Genomic DNA, 20992 nt, shown 5'->3' with positions numbered 1-20992 from the left:
AAAAAAAAAAAGAAAAAAGAAAAGAAAAGAAAGAGCCTTAAACCTTAGGGAAGATAAGGAAGCCAGTTAAATTTAATCTTTGCCTTGATGTAGCTGCAATCAATGAGGAGACATAATATGAAGTCTTTTAGGGTTTACCTGTTGGTTAAGTGGGGAATGACTGCCTGTGTTTCGGGTTAGAACAAGTAAAAGGACAGGAGTTTGTGTGGTATTCATTTTTATTTCATGAAGAAAATGTGATTAGGTTAGGCTGTTTTCACTGAACATACTGTAGTGACAGAACAGGTTGCTGACACTATTGAGATCTGGGCATTTGTGCTAACTTTTCTGCTTGGTGATAGGATCTAATTATTTATATAGGAGAAAATTTCAGAACAGCTTCTGCGTGTCTGTGATCGCAAGGAAAGGAGGTATCTGTACTGGAAAGGACGGGTGAGCTGAGTGCACAAATTGCAGCAAGGAATCACGTGTCAGCTTCAACATGCTGTCAGAATAGGAGTGGCAATTGGGAGGTATGTGAGTGATACATTTTATAGGATCATAGAGTCACCCAGAAACTCTCAGTACTTTATAATTAGGGAAAGGGGTGAGGGGGAAATACTGCAGCGGTGTGGTAGTGTGCTGTAGGCACATGAGGGATACCGTGAGGCATATGGGAAAGATCTAGAAAGACAGGAATTACAGCTACTACAGTACAGCTGCAGCTGAAATTTGGAGGTAATGTCCCCATTCTTGTGAAAATTGAAAGTGAACCTTGTAACCTTTTAATCCATCTCCTCTCATTTTATGCAATATATTACTATTCCTAGCTTTGTATTCAGTCCAGATCAGTGACAAAGCTTGATGAGCAATGTTCTGAATACATGAGGCTGATCAGAAATATTTCCTTCTTCCGAATCACATCAGTTTATCCTGATGACRCATGCAGTTTGTTTACACTGTGCTAAGTTATGTAGCATAAATATTATCAAAATTTTAGTACACACTTGGATATCTCTTAAGTTTCTTCCGTTTCTCCTACCAAGCAGCTGCAAAATGACTCTTCCCTCTTTCATTCAGGCCATGTTACTGAGCTGACCTGCAGGGTCAGGGAATCCCGGAGGCGGTAGTGAGGCTGTGACGTTCGCGTTGTGGTAGCGCGGCATCCTGTAGCCTGTGCTGAAAGCTGGCTTCCCTGGCTGCTTGTTCTGTGGTGATGAGTTTGTTATATATGAATGAAATGCTTCAATTGTGTTTAATTTTCTGTTGTAAATGTCAAGGATGCAATAATGAGAGAGGATGGAGCCTTCCTATATGCTGTGCATTGCATCTGTCTGGAGTTATTTTTCTGACATGTTAAAGAGAAGCCATCAGGGAGAGCCAACTGCTACCCAAGGGAGAATGCAGTTTTACAGGTCAGCTAACCTCTTTTTGGTTTTTATATATGTACAGTACAACACAGGAGCATGCTGCATTTGTGTGGCCAAAACATCACCGAGCGTCATCTGAAATGCACATAATATACCCTAGTTACACAAATACGCTAACTAGCTGTATGACAAGTCTCTAATTCCTTCCTGATTTGCAGAAACCGCTGTTATGTGCCCTCGGCTTTGCTCACAGTGTTACCAGCACATCTCGTTGCTGACCCGCCACTCTCCAGGCTCTCTAAAATGGTTACGGTGGAGGCTAACGTGGTGTAGATAAACCTGGGTTTCCTCAAGGCAGCTCAAACACGGGTGGCAATCCAGTCATGCAGCAGAGAGTAGTTAATCCAGTTTTTGCTGGATTTTGCAACCTTCAGGGAATTTCAAGGAACCTACAAGGTTTACATTGCTGCCTGTAGCTATGTACTAGAGCTAGCTACTTTAAAATTGGCTTATATGAGAGATCCTGCATGTCTTTTGCTTTTCACTTTCCTAATACGCATGCCTGATACTGGTAGTCTGTATCTTGAGTTTTTTCTGAGCCTGGATGGTTTGCCAGGGTAAAAGGTAAAAACAGGATCTTGCTTTTGACTCCGTCTAGGATCAGTGTTCTACCTGGCAAAGCCTAGTGACAGTGTGGCAATCACTGTATTTTTGCACTARTTTAAAGAGCTGCCAAGTCCTAAGTGTTAAAGCTGTATCTGCACTTGGCTAGTCTAATTTTTTCAGTTGTGTGGAAGGAGTAGCAAATACATACACATCTTCCTGTACTCCTTTACTTTCCAATCCTGAGTCCATACTTCTTGTTCCAAAGAGGAAAGCTGTTAGCAGCAGCAAGCACTTAGTAGCCATCATTGCGCTGTGTTTGAAACTTCATGCCGATAGGGTCTGTATCCTGATGATACTGCCTTAATAAGTTCTTGCAATAAGTGTGTGTGTGTGTGTGTGTGTGTATTCGAAAGCTGTGTTGTTTCTTGATTAATTTATTAATCTTTAGACCAGCACTCTTCCTACTAACCCACAACTTATGATGGAAATGCTCTAAAAACCTTGCTTTAACCTCCTAGATGATCAGCATTTCTTCATAGGGTTTATATTCATGTAGAAATGAATTTACCAAGACAAATGAATGCAATTATTGACCAGAGCAGCCATTACCTGCCACTATTGAACAGCTAGGAGAGGGTTAAGAAGAAAAGCTCTTGTGAGCCACTAGATTGGCCCTGACTAAGATGAATGTCTAATTCACTCCCAGCGTCCTTACTGCTGCCAGTAATAAAAAACTTGCTTCACATATTCACCCCTCTGCAGACGTTTCTCTTAAATTAAATATCAAGAGGACATATAATAGCACGATTCCACGCCAAGCCAATATTATCAGATTGATGTCAGCAGTGATAATAGAAGAAGGATAAGTTGATGAGATTTCATTTATTAAATAAAGTAAAGGGAATACGCAGTGACAGAGAGGATTTGGTAACTCTTGGTGTGTCAAAATGCAGCAAGATCCCACTCGTTCTGTGCTTACCTGAACAGATAGCAGAGAGAAGGATGTCCTTTGTTTCATTTTAAGAAAACCTCTCCCTTCTTTTCCAGACAAAGGCTTGGTTTAGATTGCTCAGTGGGAGGGGGAGAGGAAGATCTGAAATCATGGATTTCATGTGTACGTAGCCTTCCTTCCCATTGGGCAGTAGAGAAGCAAAGGTCTGTCGCCAGCATGATAAGGGAGACGCTGCTAAGGACTTATTTTTTTTCCTAGGATCATCCTTTTCTCTTTCYTGCCTGTCATCTTTTTCCTTTTCCTCTTCCTTTAAACAGAGGAGAGCCTGTATTATTGGTTTGATATTCTGCTTGTCCTGTATTTATATCTGAGGCATTGCTGGAGCTCATCTCCTATACTTCCCCATCCGTGGAGGGTATCCTTGCCCCTCTCGTCGCAGCCCTTCTCTCTCTCTCTCCTTTTTCCTAGCTCCTGTAAGTGAGCCTCTTGCATCTGTTTTGATAATAGTGATAGGAACTGTAACACGTAACATTTTAAAGGGAGGCTAATTGCCTACCTTTTCTGGAGGTAGCATGCTATTCTTGAAACAGTGACCCGTTTATGTGAAAGGTCTGTGCTCTAACCTCGCAGAGACAGTTATCTCCTGAGCAGCGCGAGCTGCCAGCACTGGAGTGAAATGTCATCCTCAGTAGGATTTACCTGGTTTTGTTGAATTTCCAGTTCACTTATGAAGGCATTCATAAATTGGTTTGTGTGATTTCTGTTGATAATTGCTGTAACTGACTTTGCATTGCATTGCATTGGTTAGTTTCTCTAAATCTGTTTTAAGAAGCTGGTGCTATTGATGTATAAATGGAGTTCGAGATTTTGTTTTGAAGAAACAGCAAGTTACTGATGCAAGGAGAGTATTTTTGTTATCATTCCACGCACCTGGAATTTGGTTATCCAGTAAATCCTCTGTGTTGTGGGAAGTGGCACGTATGAACACCGATTTTAGGTGCTCACTGTGCAGTGGATGTTGTCTCGCACTGCTCGATCTCGTGCCTCCGGTAGGCTTTAGGCAGTCAGGGGCACTCTGTGGCTCCCTGCTGCTTGGCTTTTAAGTAGCCCTCCGCTTTGCGGGCGGAGTGTCATCGTGTCTCCAAAACGAGAGAGCTACTAATTTTGCGCTACTGTCTAAGCCTGCAAATAAGTCCTAACTTTATATTTACTGTAGGCAATGAAGATTGCTGTCAGAGTGAAGGAGCAGACAAAGAAGGACTTAGTTGCCGTTGTTGGCATGGAGAGCTATGGGGATCTTGAATATGCTGCTAAATATTTCTGGGATGTTTGTATGGTACGGTTCAGTTCAGATGAATGCAGACCATTTTGTGACGTGCTGTACCTTTTTCCCCTCGTGGCTCTGTACATGAAAACTGCAAAATGCCCTTCAGTTTAATGTGGCTAAGTTAAAAAACCTAATTTTAAAAGTCTTAACTTTTTCAATGAATTGAGGGATTTGGTGGTATTTCCTGACCTGGTATTGTTTGGTATCATTTCCACTGTCTCACTGATTTGATTAGAGTGATATTAAAGTTAGTGACAGAGCAAAATGCCAACATTATGAGTTTCTGAAGCTCTTTGTGAGTTCTTTTCTATTTCAAAATTTGAAGATACTTTAAAATACGGATTTTATAGAGGCTTTTATGATGATATTCTGTTGAACATACAAAATTACAAATGCACACTAGCCTCTAGGGACCATACATAGAATATATATTTCTCCTAAAGGCTGTTAGATTAGAAAGTGACTGGAAAAAGAAGTCTGTGTAGTATTTTTGGTGGTTTATCATCTATTGGTGACTGTTGTGATGCTACTGTTAAGTTAGTCTGGCCATGTATGTTGGTGGTATAACTGAGGGCTAAAGAATTCTCATTAGGAGTTTCTCAAGCAAAGTATTTTGAGGAAGCAACCATTCTGTCCTTTGCTCATATGCAAAGGACAGAATATTTTTTCGTCTTTTGTCTTTTTCCCTTGCCTTCCTGAGAGCCCTACAAAAATGAGCATGGCTTGGAAACTTATGTCTAAGCTCTCCAAAATCTTTTAGAAAATCTTGCCTTAAGATCTTAATATTCCTAGAAATCTCTTTGTTTTACCTGATGAAAGAAACCTGCCCTAGAAGTAGGTCAGGTTTCCTCCCTGTCTGATTATGAAGCGCTGCTGCTGAATGGGCAGCTGCTGTTACTGTGGCAATGAATTCGTGTGGCATTCGTGCCTGCCTGTACTGTCAACTGCTTGGGAAAGAAGAGACATATCTGAGGTTTGCGCACAGATCTGTGACCATACTGGGGCAGGATATGCAAGGAATTAAATTTTTGTTGTTGTTGTTCTGGGAGGCTGCATCTGAGAACTGCTGTACCTAAGCATCTGTTCACTGTCCTCATGTAAAATATACCGTGGCAGTAGTACTGCTAATTCCTGCAATTTGTGTCTGCGTGTCTGTGCAGCTGATGACACTATCATTAGTGTGTTAGTGCCGTTGTTGCTGGCAGCACTTTGCAACAACCTTCCCCTTTATTGGTACTGTTGCTGATGATGCGCCATATGTACACATGCACATTACGGTCTATGTAGAAACATCTCTAATTGTTCTTGGGTAGCTGATAATGCCGCTTATGGGGTATGAGTACTGATTACTTCAGAAACGTAGGAAACAGATACCTGGTCCTCCTATTATTCCTTGCTTTTTCTAGTCACTAGGAGGACTGCAGTGTTTCCAACCATGCTGGATTTTTCTGAAGTGTTTAAATAGATGGAGGTGGCTCCTTCAAAAAGCCATTCAGGCCCTCATCAGACTATGATAGAACTTCGGCAGGTCCAGCTGGGATTCCCAAGTTCTGCCAAAGATTTCCAATGTGACTTGGGGAAATCTTTGAACTCCTTGGAATTGATTTTCCTAACTGTAGAGGAGAGATGATGTTTTATCTAAGGATAAAACACAACTTCCCTCATCTTCCAACCTAGAAAGAGTATGCYCTTTTTTTCTGCTAAGTACTCTGGATTTTTCAGCTGAAAGACACTGTTGGCCATTTGACCCCTTTTGAATGCTGCTCCCTTGGTTTCTTTATTTTCTAGGACTAGGTAACTCCAAGGCAAAATTGGTATTTTTGCCACTAATAAGGTGATACTAAGTAGGTGAGAACTTGTCTTCATGCCTCTTCTGTTCTTGTTTGCCCTGCAGGAGGAGGAGCACTGATCCTGTGTGTGCAAGGCTGCAATCCGAAATTCTGAAGTGCTACCAAGAAAACAAACATGAAGTGCTCAAATGCTCGGAGCTGGCTAAGGAGTATCAGCGCTGCGTTAGTGCAGCTCAGAAGGTAACAAAAACTTCCCTGTTGTACTCACTGGATAGGAGACAGATTTTTCCTCCGGATCCACTTTTTTACTTTCACATTTCCCACTCATGCTGTAGTATGTCCTAACATCTCTTCTATCAGCAGGTGCTGTTATGCTGAGCTGGCACCAAAACAGTAGTATTGGCACTCCTAGGTTTCAAAGTCAGTCGCAATGCTGTTTTTCACAAGTTTTACTGTTCTGCAAACAGTAGGCAAATTCATTTTTGCCAATGTCAGCAATATTTTGAATGGACTTTAAACATCCTTGCTCTCATTATGGGACCTCACAATTGGAAAGTTTTTTTTTGTTACTGTGTGAGAAAAGCTGTTTTCAGAGAAGCGGAGTCTTAGTAGCTTCTGTTAATGCCTTAGGACTGTGGCTGCTCAGCACCTTGGAGGAGCATTAGGCCATTTAAGCAAGTAAGAGGGAGAAAGGAAAAATGCAGTGTTAGGATGTTATGACTAGGATGGTTTTGGGGAAAGTGATAGGAAAGACATAAGCTGTGATGTCCAGACTGTAAATGATGCTGGCTGGTCCCCGGAGGAAAATTCACTTCTTGGTCTGATGTCCCTCAAGGATGGACACTTTGTGGAGAAATTCTTCAAAGGATGCTGAGGCTGTAGTAGGGTGGGTTTGGGGAAAGGATGGAGCCTTTTAGGAACAGAAAACTGAGACTCTTCTTGTGGGATTACTAATGTGAAAGGGGGGGAAGGTGGATATTTCATAGAAGCAGTCTTTCTCTGTCGCATTAGCATTGTAAGGGAAAGCTGTATGCCTGATTTAAGTATAACATGAAACAAGCTGCCAGCCGGCTCCCAGAAGAAGCCCGACAGAAGGAGATGGGAAAATTGTCAGGATATATTAGACCAAATGCTGTTGCTAGTCCTAGTGGAATTTTTTTCCTTCCTGTTTACAAAGAAGGTCTTTGTATGTCTGCAAATCAGCAAGGTTAAAGCTGCCAGGGAAAGGGCTTTTCTCTGATATCTTTAAAGTCCCCAGCTCCCAAAACRTGTGGTTTCTTTTTCTTTCTCAGCTTTAAAGGAAAGTGGTGCCGCTGCTGCACAATCCATGCCCTCTGTTGCTGTGTGCAGAGCACTGGTGCATCTATTGCCAGCCTCCGTTACCTGGTGCTTCCTGCTTGTCTCCTGTAAATCAGGCTTGTAGCCTTTTCAGTGGAGTATATCTTTAGCAAATGCATTTACCAATACATCTTTATTGCATGCAGTGCGGGTGGAATGTGATTACCAAAGAAGACAGATTGCATTAAACTTCAGCATATTTGCAAGCTGCGGCTCCAACCTGCCTGAGAAAGGGGCTGGGAGGCTGCCAGCCCTGAGCCCCAGCCCAGCGTTATTAAAGAGTAAATTGGAAGCTGAATGACTGATAACAGCAGAGGGCAGTGGAAGATCCCATTAACTTGGAGCTTCCTTGGATTTGTGTAGTGGGGTGTTTTTTTAGTACCTTTTCTTCATAAGGCAAAAATGGGGGGTGTTCTCGTTTGCCAGAGTGTCCAGTGAATTTGGAAATACTTTTCTGCTCGTTTAGAAACTTCCTGGAAGGATCAGTGCACAGGACATTAATTTACTATGGTTGATGGCAAGGTGACAGAAAATCTCCTTGCTGTGTTTTAAGAAGGAGCAAGAGAGACTAGGAAACGGGTAACTGAGTGTCACGGTTAGATATAGGCATTAAAGGATTCTGCAAGAACAAGTACAAATAAAACTTACAAGTAAGCCAGTACATCTTCTGTGGTTTCTTTTATCCAAGAACAGCTCAAGCCCTTACKATTTGCCTCACTGCTCTGAGTGCTCTGACTCCTGAGAAGCAGGTAGCAATCATGAGCAGCTGTTTTTTCACAAAGGGCTTTAAATCTCCCTCCTCCGTTCCCCCTTCTAAGCTCCTATTTTTCTTTAAGCTTAAATTAGCATATTCTGCCAAATGGCTTTCAGTCTCTCATGTTCCTCATTGAGGAAGTTCAGGTTGGGAAAGAGGGGACAGAATTTTTTTATTTTATTTATTTTTTTTAAAACACAATTTTTTTTCCAGGACTGGAGGATGTTGTAATTAAAGCTGGATGGGTGACTTCAGCTCACTTGCATGCTGGTGATTTGTTCTTCTGCTTTTCACTGAAGATTTTATAAGGCTTTGTGAATATTCTTTAATGAAGCATCTGGTTCTCTGCAAGTTTCTTTTGATGACTGGTAAAAATGTCTCCGGGGTGCAATATACATTAGACTCAGAGAAAGAAAGCTCTAAATTTCTAGAATGAAAATTACAGCTCACAGTGGATGACTACAGTTCCTTGCATCTTCCCCCTTACTGGGTTGGTTTGAGACCATTCCTTTGGGCACCCATTTCCCTTTGCCTTCTGCTTTGCGCGTCTCTGAGCCAGGAAGTTAGACGCATCCTCAGTTACTTCAACCCCACAGACAAATATATCAAGTAATCATTTCATGAATTTTGAAATTTATTTTCTGCTCTCATTTCCTGTACAGGCCCTCTTATTGGAAAAATTATTTTGTTGTAGCGCTGATGCGGCTGATGCTGCCTGTTCTGTATGTTTTCTGATCGTCAAGGCTTTTGGATTTTTCTATAGTCAAAGGAGAGAAACAGGCACCACTAGAGCACGTCTGATCCTAACGCAGTCATCTAAAATAGGTCAGCTGAATTGCCATCCACTGGCAAGTATTTCTCTCTGCTGGTTAGGAGATGTGCCTATACCATGAACTCCGAAGTCAATGCCTGTATTGTGGGTGTTTGCTGAGCTGTTCGGATCGTCAGCGCTGCAGCTGGTACGCTCCTGGCCAGCGTCGTCTAACCCGCTGGCTTTCCCGCTTCCRCCGTGCTGAATGCTAAGCTGTGGATGTGCAGTCACTGGCTCGCAGCAGCGGCGTTGGCCCGCTCGGGCTCCGTGTCSCTCGCTGCCTCCTGAGTTTTGCTTACGCTGTCCGCTGGCTGTACRTTACTGTAATGTCTGCTGTTTAGTTTAGGAGTGTTTTATCTTTTCTGGTGGCCTGTTTTCATGGCTCTGCAGGACTTCAGCTACGGCATAAAAATCGCTGGTTTTAAATCTAATAAGAGCTGGGATAATGGGACAGCTGTGGGAGGGGCAGTTCCCATTGTGTCTTTTCAAATTGCCTRTAGTTTATTGACCACAAGTTTCACCAAGAGCTACTGCTGCTGTTGGATAATGAGAATTGAAAATYGCTGCTGCTGTTTCCCCACCGTTTTATTTCATGCCAGTAAGAAGAGGATGTAGAAGGAAAAGGAGAGTGGGCAGTGGAAACRTGGGTATTTCCGTACTTTGAGTCCAGATGGAAGGGAAAAACAATTTTGGGGGGTCCAAGTCCTATTACTGAATAATCTCCCCCCCCACCCCCCCGCAAATGTGCACTGACATACAAGCTTTTTAGAATATTTGTGTGAGTCTGCCGGTTCTTTTACTTCCTATTCACATCCTCAGGCAAGTCTGAATTTTCCTGGAGTTTTAGTTGGTTAATTTGTTATGTAATCAGTGATTGTACAAGGGGATCTCTGACTAGCTGCCACTTGAAAAATGTGGCCTCTGGTGACCATACAGTAGTGATTTGAGAATTTTGACAGCATCTTCTGGCACAAGTGTGCAGAAAGGTGTGTCCTGGTGAAGATCATGTATCCTTTTATTTCCAAGTGCTCTCTTAGTGTGTCTTTTAGATGCTTGTCTTTCATAGAGGGACCGAGCTGAAGTTTTAGCACTCTAGCTTCTGGCCAAACCAAGTTATAAAGAGCTGCATACTCAGATACATGCATTCCCTTGTCAATAGGAGGTGTATACATCGAGCTGGGAGCCATTCATAATTCTGCAGTCTTTCTCTCTCCCTAATCTACATCCAACTTCTCATGAGTCTACTAGACRTAACAGACAAATGTAAACCTGCTTCAAATAAGGCTTTAGGGCTTGTCTACGTAGGGAAATCATAATGTAATAAACTAGAGAATGAGTTTATTGTGCCGCAACTTCTCTGTGTATGGATGTTCTCAGATAGTAATGGAAGTGCAGGGAAAATTCACACACTTATTTGCTGTGAATCACTGTGCTATGCAAACAAGCCCTTGCAAATCACTCTGATCTGACTAGATTTCAGCAGAGGTAGTTTTTTAATAGAACCTTGAGCATTCGGCATTCTCCTTTACCCTTGACTGTAATAAAAGGTAGTGGGATCAATCTCCTGTTTCTAATTTTCCAAGTCATCCTTTGGAAAGCCTGATTCCTGTTTAACACGCAGGGCAGAGCGCTGCAACTCTACCTGAAGTTTGCTTTTAATTTGTGGATGGTGACCTCAATTATTGTTACTGAGAACACGCAGCAGATACGGTCACGCAGTGTCCCATCCAGATCAAGTAGCTTCACTTGAGTGTCTTGGCTCAAGCTGGAGCATGGCCTGCTAGGAGTTGTCCTTTCCACCGCTTGAATCTCTCTCTCCTTAATAGAATCAGCTTCAGGATGCTCTGGATGCCATGGGTTGCACTGCAGGTGTCTCCTATCATCAGGTAATATTAAGCTCTCTTTATAGAGCTGTTTCCATTCTGATAGATTGCAAAATGCTTTCTGTTCATATAGGTTTTGAATTAAAGATTAGTGGCCAGCATGCAGAACACTCGTCTGGAGGAAGAAGACTTTGGCCAGATAGAGTGAGGGGAGTATCTGTGCTTGAGAAATACTAGGACTTTTTTCTCTTTCTGAGATTCTGCAGAGGTAGATCTTAGCTGTTGAAGTCGCATAGAGAAGATAAAAATATATCACACAGTATGCTGCTTGAAATACAGTTTATCTGACTTGGAAGGCTTTAGGGTTTTTTGAGCATTCTGAAATTCAGCCTTGTGGTTTCAGATAAATCTGTGTATTTTGTATCTGGAGTAGGATGCTCAGCCATCCTCTGTCAGGTGGATACGTGCCCTACCTTTTCTCTGTCTGTCCCTGTTCAAAGCAAATACATCCGTAAAGTGTTTCTCTTGCTTTTCTCTGTAAAGTCAATTCTGTCTTTTAATCTTGCTTTCTTCCGACCTTTATTTGTGCAAACGCTGTGGTGATAACACTATCGGAGGAGTTTATGACTCAATAAATGGCCCCCACAAGGGAATCGGTGGAGAGGCCGCAAGCTGCAGGCAGCTGCTGTTTATTTAGTCGTAAACACAGAGGAGAGCAGCRCTGGATTAACTGTACCCAAGCATTCCCCAGACCTGTTATTTGCAAAGGTGAAAATGATCTGCATTTTGCTTCTAATTATAAAGGATGGAAACTAACTATTTTGTTTTTGAAGCGGCAGTTCTTGATTCTGGTGGGTCTGTGGTGCCTATTCAAAAATGTTTCATATCCCCAAGAATTCGTCAGTGGATAAACCAGAAATACAGAGCTACTGAAAGGATGTAAACCGCCATCTTAATATATGAGGCATGTCCCAGAGTAAAATGTTGGCCTACTTAACATGGAAATGGCTGCTGCATCCCCCTTGTATTTATGAAGCTGAAGGCATAAGTTCTTTATTTGCTGTGTATCGCAACACTTCACAAAGCCCTGATGTTGCCCAAGGCCTGGTGTATCGTCAGCGCTTACTAACCCACATGAACTAMTACCTTTCTCTACCTGTTGTTTGCAGTCCACCTATTACGTAAAGCCCAAATGTGGCACCTTCTGAAATTTGTCATTTTCAAAGRAAACAGGAGCCTAAATCAGATTGAAACTTTTCTGCACAGCTGGCTCTCCTTCAAGGSTCCTCTTCCACACTCTGCCTCTCCTAGTCTGAAAAGAGGACTTGATGACCCCATTTCTGTTCTCCAGAATGGTCTACCTTGTGCATTTATTTTTGAATTTCTGTTTTTGGTTTTTTGGACCTTGTTTCAGTGAGGCAAAATTACCTTTGGGTCTAACTTCTCTCTTAATGGTTCTGATCTTAGGTATACTGTCAGATAAAGTTAATCTAAATATGCATAAATACACACAGATCACTTTGAAGCCAGCTTGGTTACAAGTGGAAAAAAAAAGTCAAGACACTGCTACTTTTCTTGAATTTGAACTCTTTGGTATTTTGCCACATTTAAAATGCRGCTGTGCTGCAGCTCTATTTGATTAGAAAGTTGGTTTACCTGAACCAGTATAAAAACAGTCTGAAAATTTTCTGTAATAAAAATACTAAAAGAGCTATACAGCGAGGAATGCGAAATCATAGCATTTGACTTTGTACTGTGATGTGATCTTTGAGTGGGTGAATCTGAAAACCTTCAATTGAAGTGGAGTGTCGTAATTGCAAGCACAACAAGGCCAAGCACTATTAGGAAATAACTGCCTTTCTCTCATGAACAGCTATCAGGATTTTTTTTTTCCYCCTAAATTAGTGGGCATATAGATGGAGCTACCATATCTAACAGGATTCTTTGATTCTATGTTCTCTATATGATGTGGCAGTCAATTTTTTTTTGAGAACAGTAGCTTTTGTTTGATAGAGCTCATCTGGTATGGGAAATAGCTGCTTGGAAGTCAGAGAGTGTTGTGATATATCATGCTGTTTTAATACCAAATGTTTTTTTTTTCGCAAAAGATTTGTAGCACTGTGTTGGCAAGTTGGAAGTGGAAATTCTTACTCAGATTAATTCTAGAAGACTGATGACCAAGCAGTCTTGGACAGAAGGAAGTTGATTTCCAATTTTTAAACTGTGTGTTTTACTGCTGAAGTTAGATTGAAACAGATCCACAAAAATTGCTGTTGATAGCAACTGCTGGCTAGAAGCAGAAGGTCAGTGGTCAAATGCCTTCACACTTCTAAGATGTTCCAGAATAGCCCTAGCTTTCCTAACTTTAGCGCTAATGTTAGATCCATTCTCTGATAACTTAGCTGTAGCTTGGAAAATTATATCTGCGATGCCTAAGTCCTCATCACAAACTGAGGAAAGAAAATTTGTTACGTTCATTGCTGGTTGTAGTCTGTACAGGGTGGTTTCTTGCTACGTGCAGTTTTCAGGTTTCACACACCATCCATCAGCTGACTTTTGTTAGCAGGTCTTGAGATTGGATGGCTCTCATGAGGAGCAGGATTTAATGCCTTCACCAGTCAGCTGAATCTGCCTCTGTGGATAGCATATAGAGAGGTTATTCTGGTGGCATTGGTCCTGATCCAGTGGAAGAGTTGCTACCAAGCAAACAAGACCATTATAACTAGCTCTTTTTTTGCAGGGCCAAAGAGATCTTGAGAAGYTGACGATCAACAGGATAAGCCCTCTTATTAGTAGGAAGTTAATCCCTTTGTCAGTCAGAGGTGTGTGGTATTGAAGGAGAAGGATGGGGAAGTCATCCTCATGCTGCTTGGTTACATTTGCTCTCCCTACAAAGGCTCTATGTCCAAGGCTGTGGAGCATTCACCTTTCACAAAACCTAAACTTTATGAGGAGACTTCTCTCTGCCTGGTGCATGCATTAATTACTTACGGTTTTCACCGCTTTGTGACACTGCCTTGCTGTCTAACGCTCTTCCTTCTCTGGAGATATTTCCTAGTATACTTGAAATGCTTCTTAAGCAATTTATTACTGTCAGTCCTGGCTGGACTTTCTGTAGCCATTTAAAGTAATCCTTCTGCACTTCAGTGCTCCAAAATAGGACCAGTATGTGTTAAAGTCAGTGTATCACAGTGACTTTAACATAGCACTTGAGTCAGCTCTGCTACTGATGCTTTGTGATCTGCTGGCAAGAAACTTGATTTTTTGGTTATAACAACTTTGTGGGATATTAAAGGTCTTTGTGGAGGCCTTTGAGAGTTGCTGGAGGGCTCTTTGAGATCTCTAGACTCACAGAACAAGTCCACAAAAATGCCACATATTGGAATTAGAATTTTGTTACCTTTCCAATATGAGGGAAGTGGTAACTGAAGGCTTGAGTTAGATTGGTGTTGCAGCACCATGTGTATCATGTTGTTTCTAGAGTTGGAGGAGCTCATAGCGCTATTGTGTTAAGCCCGAGTGTGTGTCCAGAAATGCAGACAAAATTATTTTGACAATGTGTTTGCTCTTTGTCCCTGCTGAATGCCGATTTGTCCTGTATAAATGGATTTCAGSTTCAGCCAACCTCTAGCTCTGAATTAGTCTAATAAGGTATCGTAGGTAGAGTTTAAAGGTCATTTTGAGAGCAGCTGGCTCCCTGCATATATTAGGAGGAATGATTTTAAAAATAATGCTATTGGAAAGCTGTTGATTTAACTTTTCGAATATCTGTACTCTGTAAAAATCTCTGCTTTTCTGCATCTGTCCTTCAAGCTCTTTGCTTGCCCTCTGCCTGCTTATCTTTCTGTCATTTCTGATTACCTCCACCCATCTGCCTCTGCATTTTATTCCACTCGGTTTATCAGTCCATGTTTGCTGCCCACAAGGATGGGGTTTGTTTTCCTGAGCAGATCATCTGTTGGGTTATTCTACTGAGCTACATGGTGTGTGGGGGGGAAGATAAGGGTTGCTTGGTTCAGTCGGCCAGTAAAGCAGTATTACGTTGTTCTTTCRTTGGAGGACTGGAGGCTTTGAGCAACATCCAGTACATCTGCAGCCTTTTTGGTTGTTTGCAGATACCTAGATCCCATCTCATTCTGAGATTAAAGCTTGTTTAAGGAGATTGTGAGTGGTTTTTAACTCTGAAACAGATTAAAGAGCGCACAGTGATCGTTCCAGCTTCGTCTCTGTGGAGTGTATGCTTCAGTCCTGATCTGATCYGAATGTTTTGTACGAAAAAAGAGAATTCTATTCTTCATTTGCTCAATGTTTGGACTCTCCTCTAAGTTTGCCAGCAAGGGCGAAGGTTGGTCCAAGTGTTCTGGTGATTTTTCTGTTGCGGACACTGCCTTAGAAGCTGAAGGGAGCATCCACTCGTCCAAGCCACGCAGCCTTTGGCAGGAGGCGGTGTCCTTCTGCTGAGTCTGAGGCAGTACTTCCTGCTACAGTTACTTGCATCATGTGTACGGATTCCTGGACCTTTGAATTGCCTTTTGCTTGGCTAACAAGGTTATATCTTCAGGAAAATGGATATTTGAACTTAAAAATTAGATAACTGAAACTTAAAAATTAGTAAGGTGATAGCAGCTGGAGCATTTTCACCCCCCCTTCATTTAGATCAGACTACTGTAAAGTTTTTACATTTAGTTTATTCAGTATATTCTCCTGTTTAGAACGGTGCACTATCCCAACTTAGCTATCTGAGCTATTAAGTTTCTGACTAGGAGACACCTTTCTTCTTTTGCTGTTTAGATTACAGGACTTTCTGCTCTGAGATTTTTCTATGTAATGGGCTCTTGATTGTCATGGAAATAGATAAGTGACACTGGACTGAACTAATTTGTGGATTCTGATTGCTGCTTATTAGGGGAAAAGACAAGCAGTGCATGTTTCATGATTGGTCCTTGCACTGCTGCTGTTGAGGTTTACTGATAGGACTGTGAGCCTTTGGGTCAAGGATTGAAACTGTGGCTGGCAAGGTGATTATATGTGTGTTTCAGAATTGGAGGGAGGCTCAGAAGAGARGACTAAGTAAACACGTTTTCATGGTATAAACTTCAGGAAGAACTTCTTAATCTTATATACTCCTTTAAATTATGAATAAATTGTAAATATTAAGGAAGTGAAGTTTTATCTTCTAGCTGGGAAGCAGGGCAAGTAATTTACTCTATTTCAATTATGAACTTTAGCTTTTTATGAAAGAAGTTCTTTGACAGAGCAGGAGAATTTGTCATTGTAGAAAGATTTAAGATTATGATATAGAAGGAGACTTGTTGATATTTGCAGAGATTGGAAAGGAACCTGAATCACTGTTTGTGCTATCTTTATGCCATCTGAATCCCATATTTCAGCATGTTTACTTGTTTCTTTTTATGGTGGAAGAAGGGAGAAAATGAGTACTTCCTCTGAAACACTGGCCACAGGTAAACATCATATGTAGATGAACTATGTGGGTATTTCCAGTTGTTCCCAGTCCCCCTGACATCCCCCTGACACATGCAGACGAGCAATGTGAAATGCCCTTCCAACTGAAGCTGTAGGAAACCCATCTGTGAGGAGGATATAATTACTCAGGACAGCAGGATTATCACTAAGTTTCTTACACAGCACAGCGACCAAAATGATACACCCTCAAAACAGCAGCATTACACAGCGCAGCCCTTTAACCAGGCGTTATGTTTAACACCATGCTTAGAACCAGTGCAGCACTTCTTAGTGGAGAACATGCTATATCCTAAGCTGATGGTGCTGCTTTCCTGCCCTGTGCTTCCATGGTAGCCTCCCAGCTTCTGATGGTGTCTTCTGATAGACTCAAATGTAGACCAAGTACTGAATTTGACAAAAACTGTTGGCCATATTAGCAGGAACTGTTGAGAACTTTTGTCTTCAGTAGTGTTAAAGGTGGCCTACTTTTTAGAATTATCATCATTTTAATAAGCTCCATAATATTTCTGGGCCCTAGGATGTTATCAGTGCCTTTCACCACTGTTACATTTGGTCTTTTAGTACCAACTCTTAGTGTGTTCAGGAGGATCCTGAGGCTCAAAGTCCTGAAGTCTTGTGGAAATTTGAAAAATAGATTGGACACAGTGATTCAGGTGATCTTCCTAGCTGTATGTACCTTGAGCTAAAGTGATGAAGGCCCTGTGGTAGGCCTGAGGTGCACTAGGGAAATTTTTGTGGGTGGCTTGCACTGTGCCACCTTATTGTTCTGCAAAAGCTGAGCTTAAACCATGTGTATAGACTCCAAATTGACCTTCCTGGAGCAGAAGCACTCAAGATTCATGTTTGTTTACTGAGGATAGATAGGGTATAATATTTTTCTTAAGTTCCACTTCTTCCAGCTTTTATGAAAAAAATCTGAAGCGCTTGAGGCTCCACTCTGTTCAGGAAGAGTAAGTGCTTTGGAAGCTAATAAATGAGAATCTCATATTTTGTTCCAACTTRTTCTGATGTGGGCTGCGTATACACACAAAGCTATGGCATGGACTTGAGACAGAGCGCGCTCAAGATCCTTGTTTAGTGGAGTATCAAACATAAGCAGCGGGGGAAAGAGCAAGGGAGATTGCAGACTGCACAAGACAGTTCCTAGTTCCTTCTTGTTTTGCTGAGCTTTGACATTTGCTGCAGTAGAGCTCTGTAAAATCTAGGAAGGTCTTTCCAATCATGTAGTTGTATTAGCAGGTTTTGTGCACTGATGGATTAAAGCCAGACTGTATTCAGTAAATGTGGATAAATAATACAAGGTGAGATGGTGTGCARTGATTCCAGATCTTCATCCAGCTGCCTCCATCCATCTGTTTGCAGGGAACCTTTGCACAGGCAAACGGCTTTGCTTGAGAGAACAAACTATGCACGATTTTCTGACATAGCCAGAGGTGGCTGACACAAAGCCGAGGGAGAGCTTCTCTCTCAGGGACTGAAATGTCAACAGAGTCRTTGTACTGCCTTATAGGGCCCTGACTTGCTTTTGTATAGAAACTGAACAGATGTTGGAAGGTCAGGAGCTTTGTCACATACAGAGCAACCTCTAGAGAGCGGAGCAGAGCCTGCTCAAGCRTCACGGGTAACATTGGTCTGGGTTTAATGTGCCTGCATAAGTTCTGAATGTGTTTCTTTTTGTTGTGTTCCTCCCCCCTCACTGACCATATCTGAATTTTTTTTCCTCAGTAAGGAAATGGGGCTTACATAACCTTGTGGGGTGTCTTTGTGAGCCTCGTCTCCCTCTCACTCTCGTCCTGCTCTGAACCTTCTGAGTAGTTGCAGTGATGTTCCTCAGAAGGCACAAAGGCTCTGAAGTAATAAGTTTCTGTATGTCTTGCAAAAGCAGGCAATTAGGTAGAGGAGAGGAACCCCACTAGTGCTCTTGCAGGGGGAATGGTATTGACTTGCTCTTTATTAGACATCAGTTTGGTCACACAGGAACTTAATCTTGAGACATGAATCTGGATTAATCCAAATGTCATCAGTTCTGCTGCCCATGGAACAGCTTGTTTCCGCATGGGGACTCTTTGACTTGCTTAAATGTTTTGAGGGTCCTTGATTTCCCTGCTGATTTGCAGTTACCACTAATCAGCGTCACTGGAGAGGCTCAACAAGGGTGACACTGTAGCAATTAAGAAGACAGTGAGCAGTTTTATTTTTAGGAATTGCCTTTGGAATGCACCTTCTCTTCTCTATCCAACTATTCATTTCTCTCTTTGCTTCTGAGAAACAGAAGCAAAACTCTCGTTGCAAGAGAGGGSTGCACAGAGGTCCAGCCTTCAGAAGTTAATAGCTTGATCCTTTAATATACGTTCTGTTATTTGCCTTTCTAGAATAAGATAAAAGATACAGAATTGGGTGTGAGCAACTTGAAAGGAGAAAAAAAAAGTATATATTTAAGGTAGCTTGTGATTTTGCTCCCTGCACCCCTTTTTATGTTGTYCAGTCAGATTATTTCACACTTGGGAAGCATAAGCTCTAGGGACCAGAGCAACTGCTGATTCTGGATGGCCTGAGCACCTTTTCCTGCTGATAGCAGTCTCTGCAGTTAGCTGTCAGGCAATTGTTGGTTCCTTGGTAGCTTGTTTCTGTTCCTGTGTGTCGAGGCAGGACAGTACTTTGGGTTGGGGAAGAGGAAACTTTGCAATGTTGTGCTTGTATGGCAAGTCAAAGTACCAGAGTGACAAAMACCTGCATTTGAATGAAATAGTTTAAGATCTACCAACTCACAGGTGGGTATTCAGTATAGTCCTTCGTTGTGATGTGGGTCAGTGTTGTCTCCGGCAGTCATTGCTCTCAGTCACAGAGTCAATGAGTTTTGAACATTGCCTTCAGTCCCCTCTGGTTATTCTTGGTCTGTCTATCACTAAACTCACTTTTKCCTTATTGACAGATTCCAAAGCTTAACAGGAGTGTGGAAAGTGTTGCCGCGAAGACTTGGTCATGTCAGCAGATCTGYATATAAGATTTGGACAGTAGAGCAGGGGATCATTTTTATAAAATTTTCTCAGATCCTGTGAGTACAGTGGTAGGCTTTGAAGTCTGATTTTTCTTTATGCCYTCCTCTCACTTGAAATCTTCAGATAGGGTGCATCAGTAGTATGAAATATATTTAAAATCTCACTGCTGCACTTTTCTCAAAGCCAGTAGGATTGTGCTTTCTTCTCTGGTGCGGAGTTGTTGAGAATACGCACAATCTCTTTTCCTGTGATTCCTTACCTCTTTGGGACATGATACCATGAAGAAAACCAGCTGTTTCAATCTGAAAGCCTGCCTCTGCCTTCACGCTCTCATGTGGTTGTTGAGTCAATGAAGTAGTGCAGTGCTGTAGAAGAAAGGGGATGTGAAGAAATAAATASTGACATCACACGGCAGAAATATAAAGGAGAGGATTCACATCCTGTCACAGAACCACAAAATGGTTGAGGTTGGAAGGGACCTCTGGAGATCATCTAGTTCAACCCCACCTTGTTCAGGCAGGATCACCTAGAGCGCATTGCCGAGTATTGTGTCCAGACAGCTTTTGAACATCTCCAGGGAAGGAGACTCCAGAACTTCTCTGGGTAACCTGTTCCAGCACTCAGTCCTCCTTGCAGTAAAGAAGTCTTTCCTCATGTTCAGGCAGAGCTTCCTGTGTTTGTGCTTGTCTTTCATCCTGTCACTGGGCACCATTGAATAGAGTCTGGCCCCATCCTGTCAAAAGCTTCCTTTCAGATACTTACACACATTAGTAAGAGCCTCCCTCAGTCTTCTCTTCTGCAGGCTGAACAGACCCAGCTGTCTTAATATTTCTTCATATAAGATGCTCCAGTCCCTTGATCACTTAGCAGCCCTCTGCTGGACACTCTGCAGTAGCTCCATGTCTCTCTTGTATTGAGGAGCCCAGAACTGGACACAGTACTCCAGATGCTGCCTCACCAGGGCTCAGTACTGGGGGAGGATCACCTTCCTTGACTTGCTGACAATGCTCCTCTTCCTGCATCCCAGGATACCTTTGTCTTTCTTGGCTACAAGGGCACATTACTGGCTCATGGTCGGCTTGTTTTCCRCCAAGACCCCCAGGTCCTCCTCTGCAGAGCTGCTTTCCAGCAGGTCAGCCCCCAGGCTGTACTGGTTTATGGGGTTATTCCTCTGTAGGTGCAGGATTTTACGTTTGCCTTTGTTGAACTTCATGAGGTTCCTCTCTGCCCATATATCCAGTCAAGCACAGAGTGCTGAGATCCCTCTGAATGACAGTACAGCCCTCTGATGTATCAGCCACTCCTCCCTGTTTTGTATCATCAGCAAACTTGCTGGGGAGGCACTCTGTCCCTTCACCCAGATCACTGATGAAGAAGTTGAACAGGATTGGACCCCATATTGACCTCTGGGAGACATCGSTAGCTACAGGCCTCCAACTATACTTTGCACCCCTGATCATAACCCTGTGAGCTCTACCTATTGGCCAGTTCTCAATCCACCTCGCTGTCTGCTCATTTATCTCACGCTTAGTTCACGTCACAAAGTTCACAGTGGTTGTATCTAGAACAAGATCTGCTATCGTTATGGAAATCCCATCGTGGAAACTTGAATCTTAGGTTCATATTCTTGCTTCAYTAAGCTGTGGAATCTGAGATCCAATATGGAGAAGAGAGCTGATCTGAGCATTTGGGGAGACCTAACAGCAAGTCCTGTCTGTTCCTGCTGGAAAGATGATGGCTTTGGTAGATGTCATACAGC

The 20992-nt window shown here is 42.3% G+C and overlaps 1 protein-coding gene across 3 annotated transcripts in view; it reads left to right on the top strand.

Annotated features, from left to right (window-relative positions):
- The window catches only part of CHCHD6 (coiled-coil-helix-coiled-coil-helix domain containing 6), a 115347-nt gene that overhangs the window by 69381 nt on the left and 24974 nt on the right, over positions 1–20992 (top strand). For all 3 annotated transcript variants that reach the window (XM_085324296.1, XM_085324304.1, XM_085324313.1), the window contains exon 7: positions 6129–6264. In XM_085324296.1, the coding sequence (XP_085180422.1) occupies positions 6129–6264 (136 nt within the window). The remainder of the gene's footprint in view (positions 1–6128; positions 6265–20992) is intronic.

Source organism: Rhea americana, unplaced genomic scaffold, assembly GCF_003343005.1.
Source record: "Rhea americana isolate MKP2758 unplaced genomic scaffold, rheAme1 scaffold_120, whole genome shotgun sequence".
NCBI classification, from domain to species: Eukaryota; Metazoa; Chordata; class Aves; order Rheiformes; family Rheidae; genus Rhea; species Rhea americana.
Note: the sequence above shows the minus strand (reverse complement) of the source record. Positions and strands in the feature narration are given on the sequence as shown.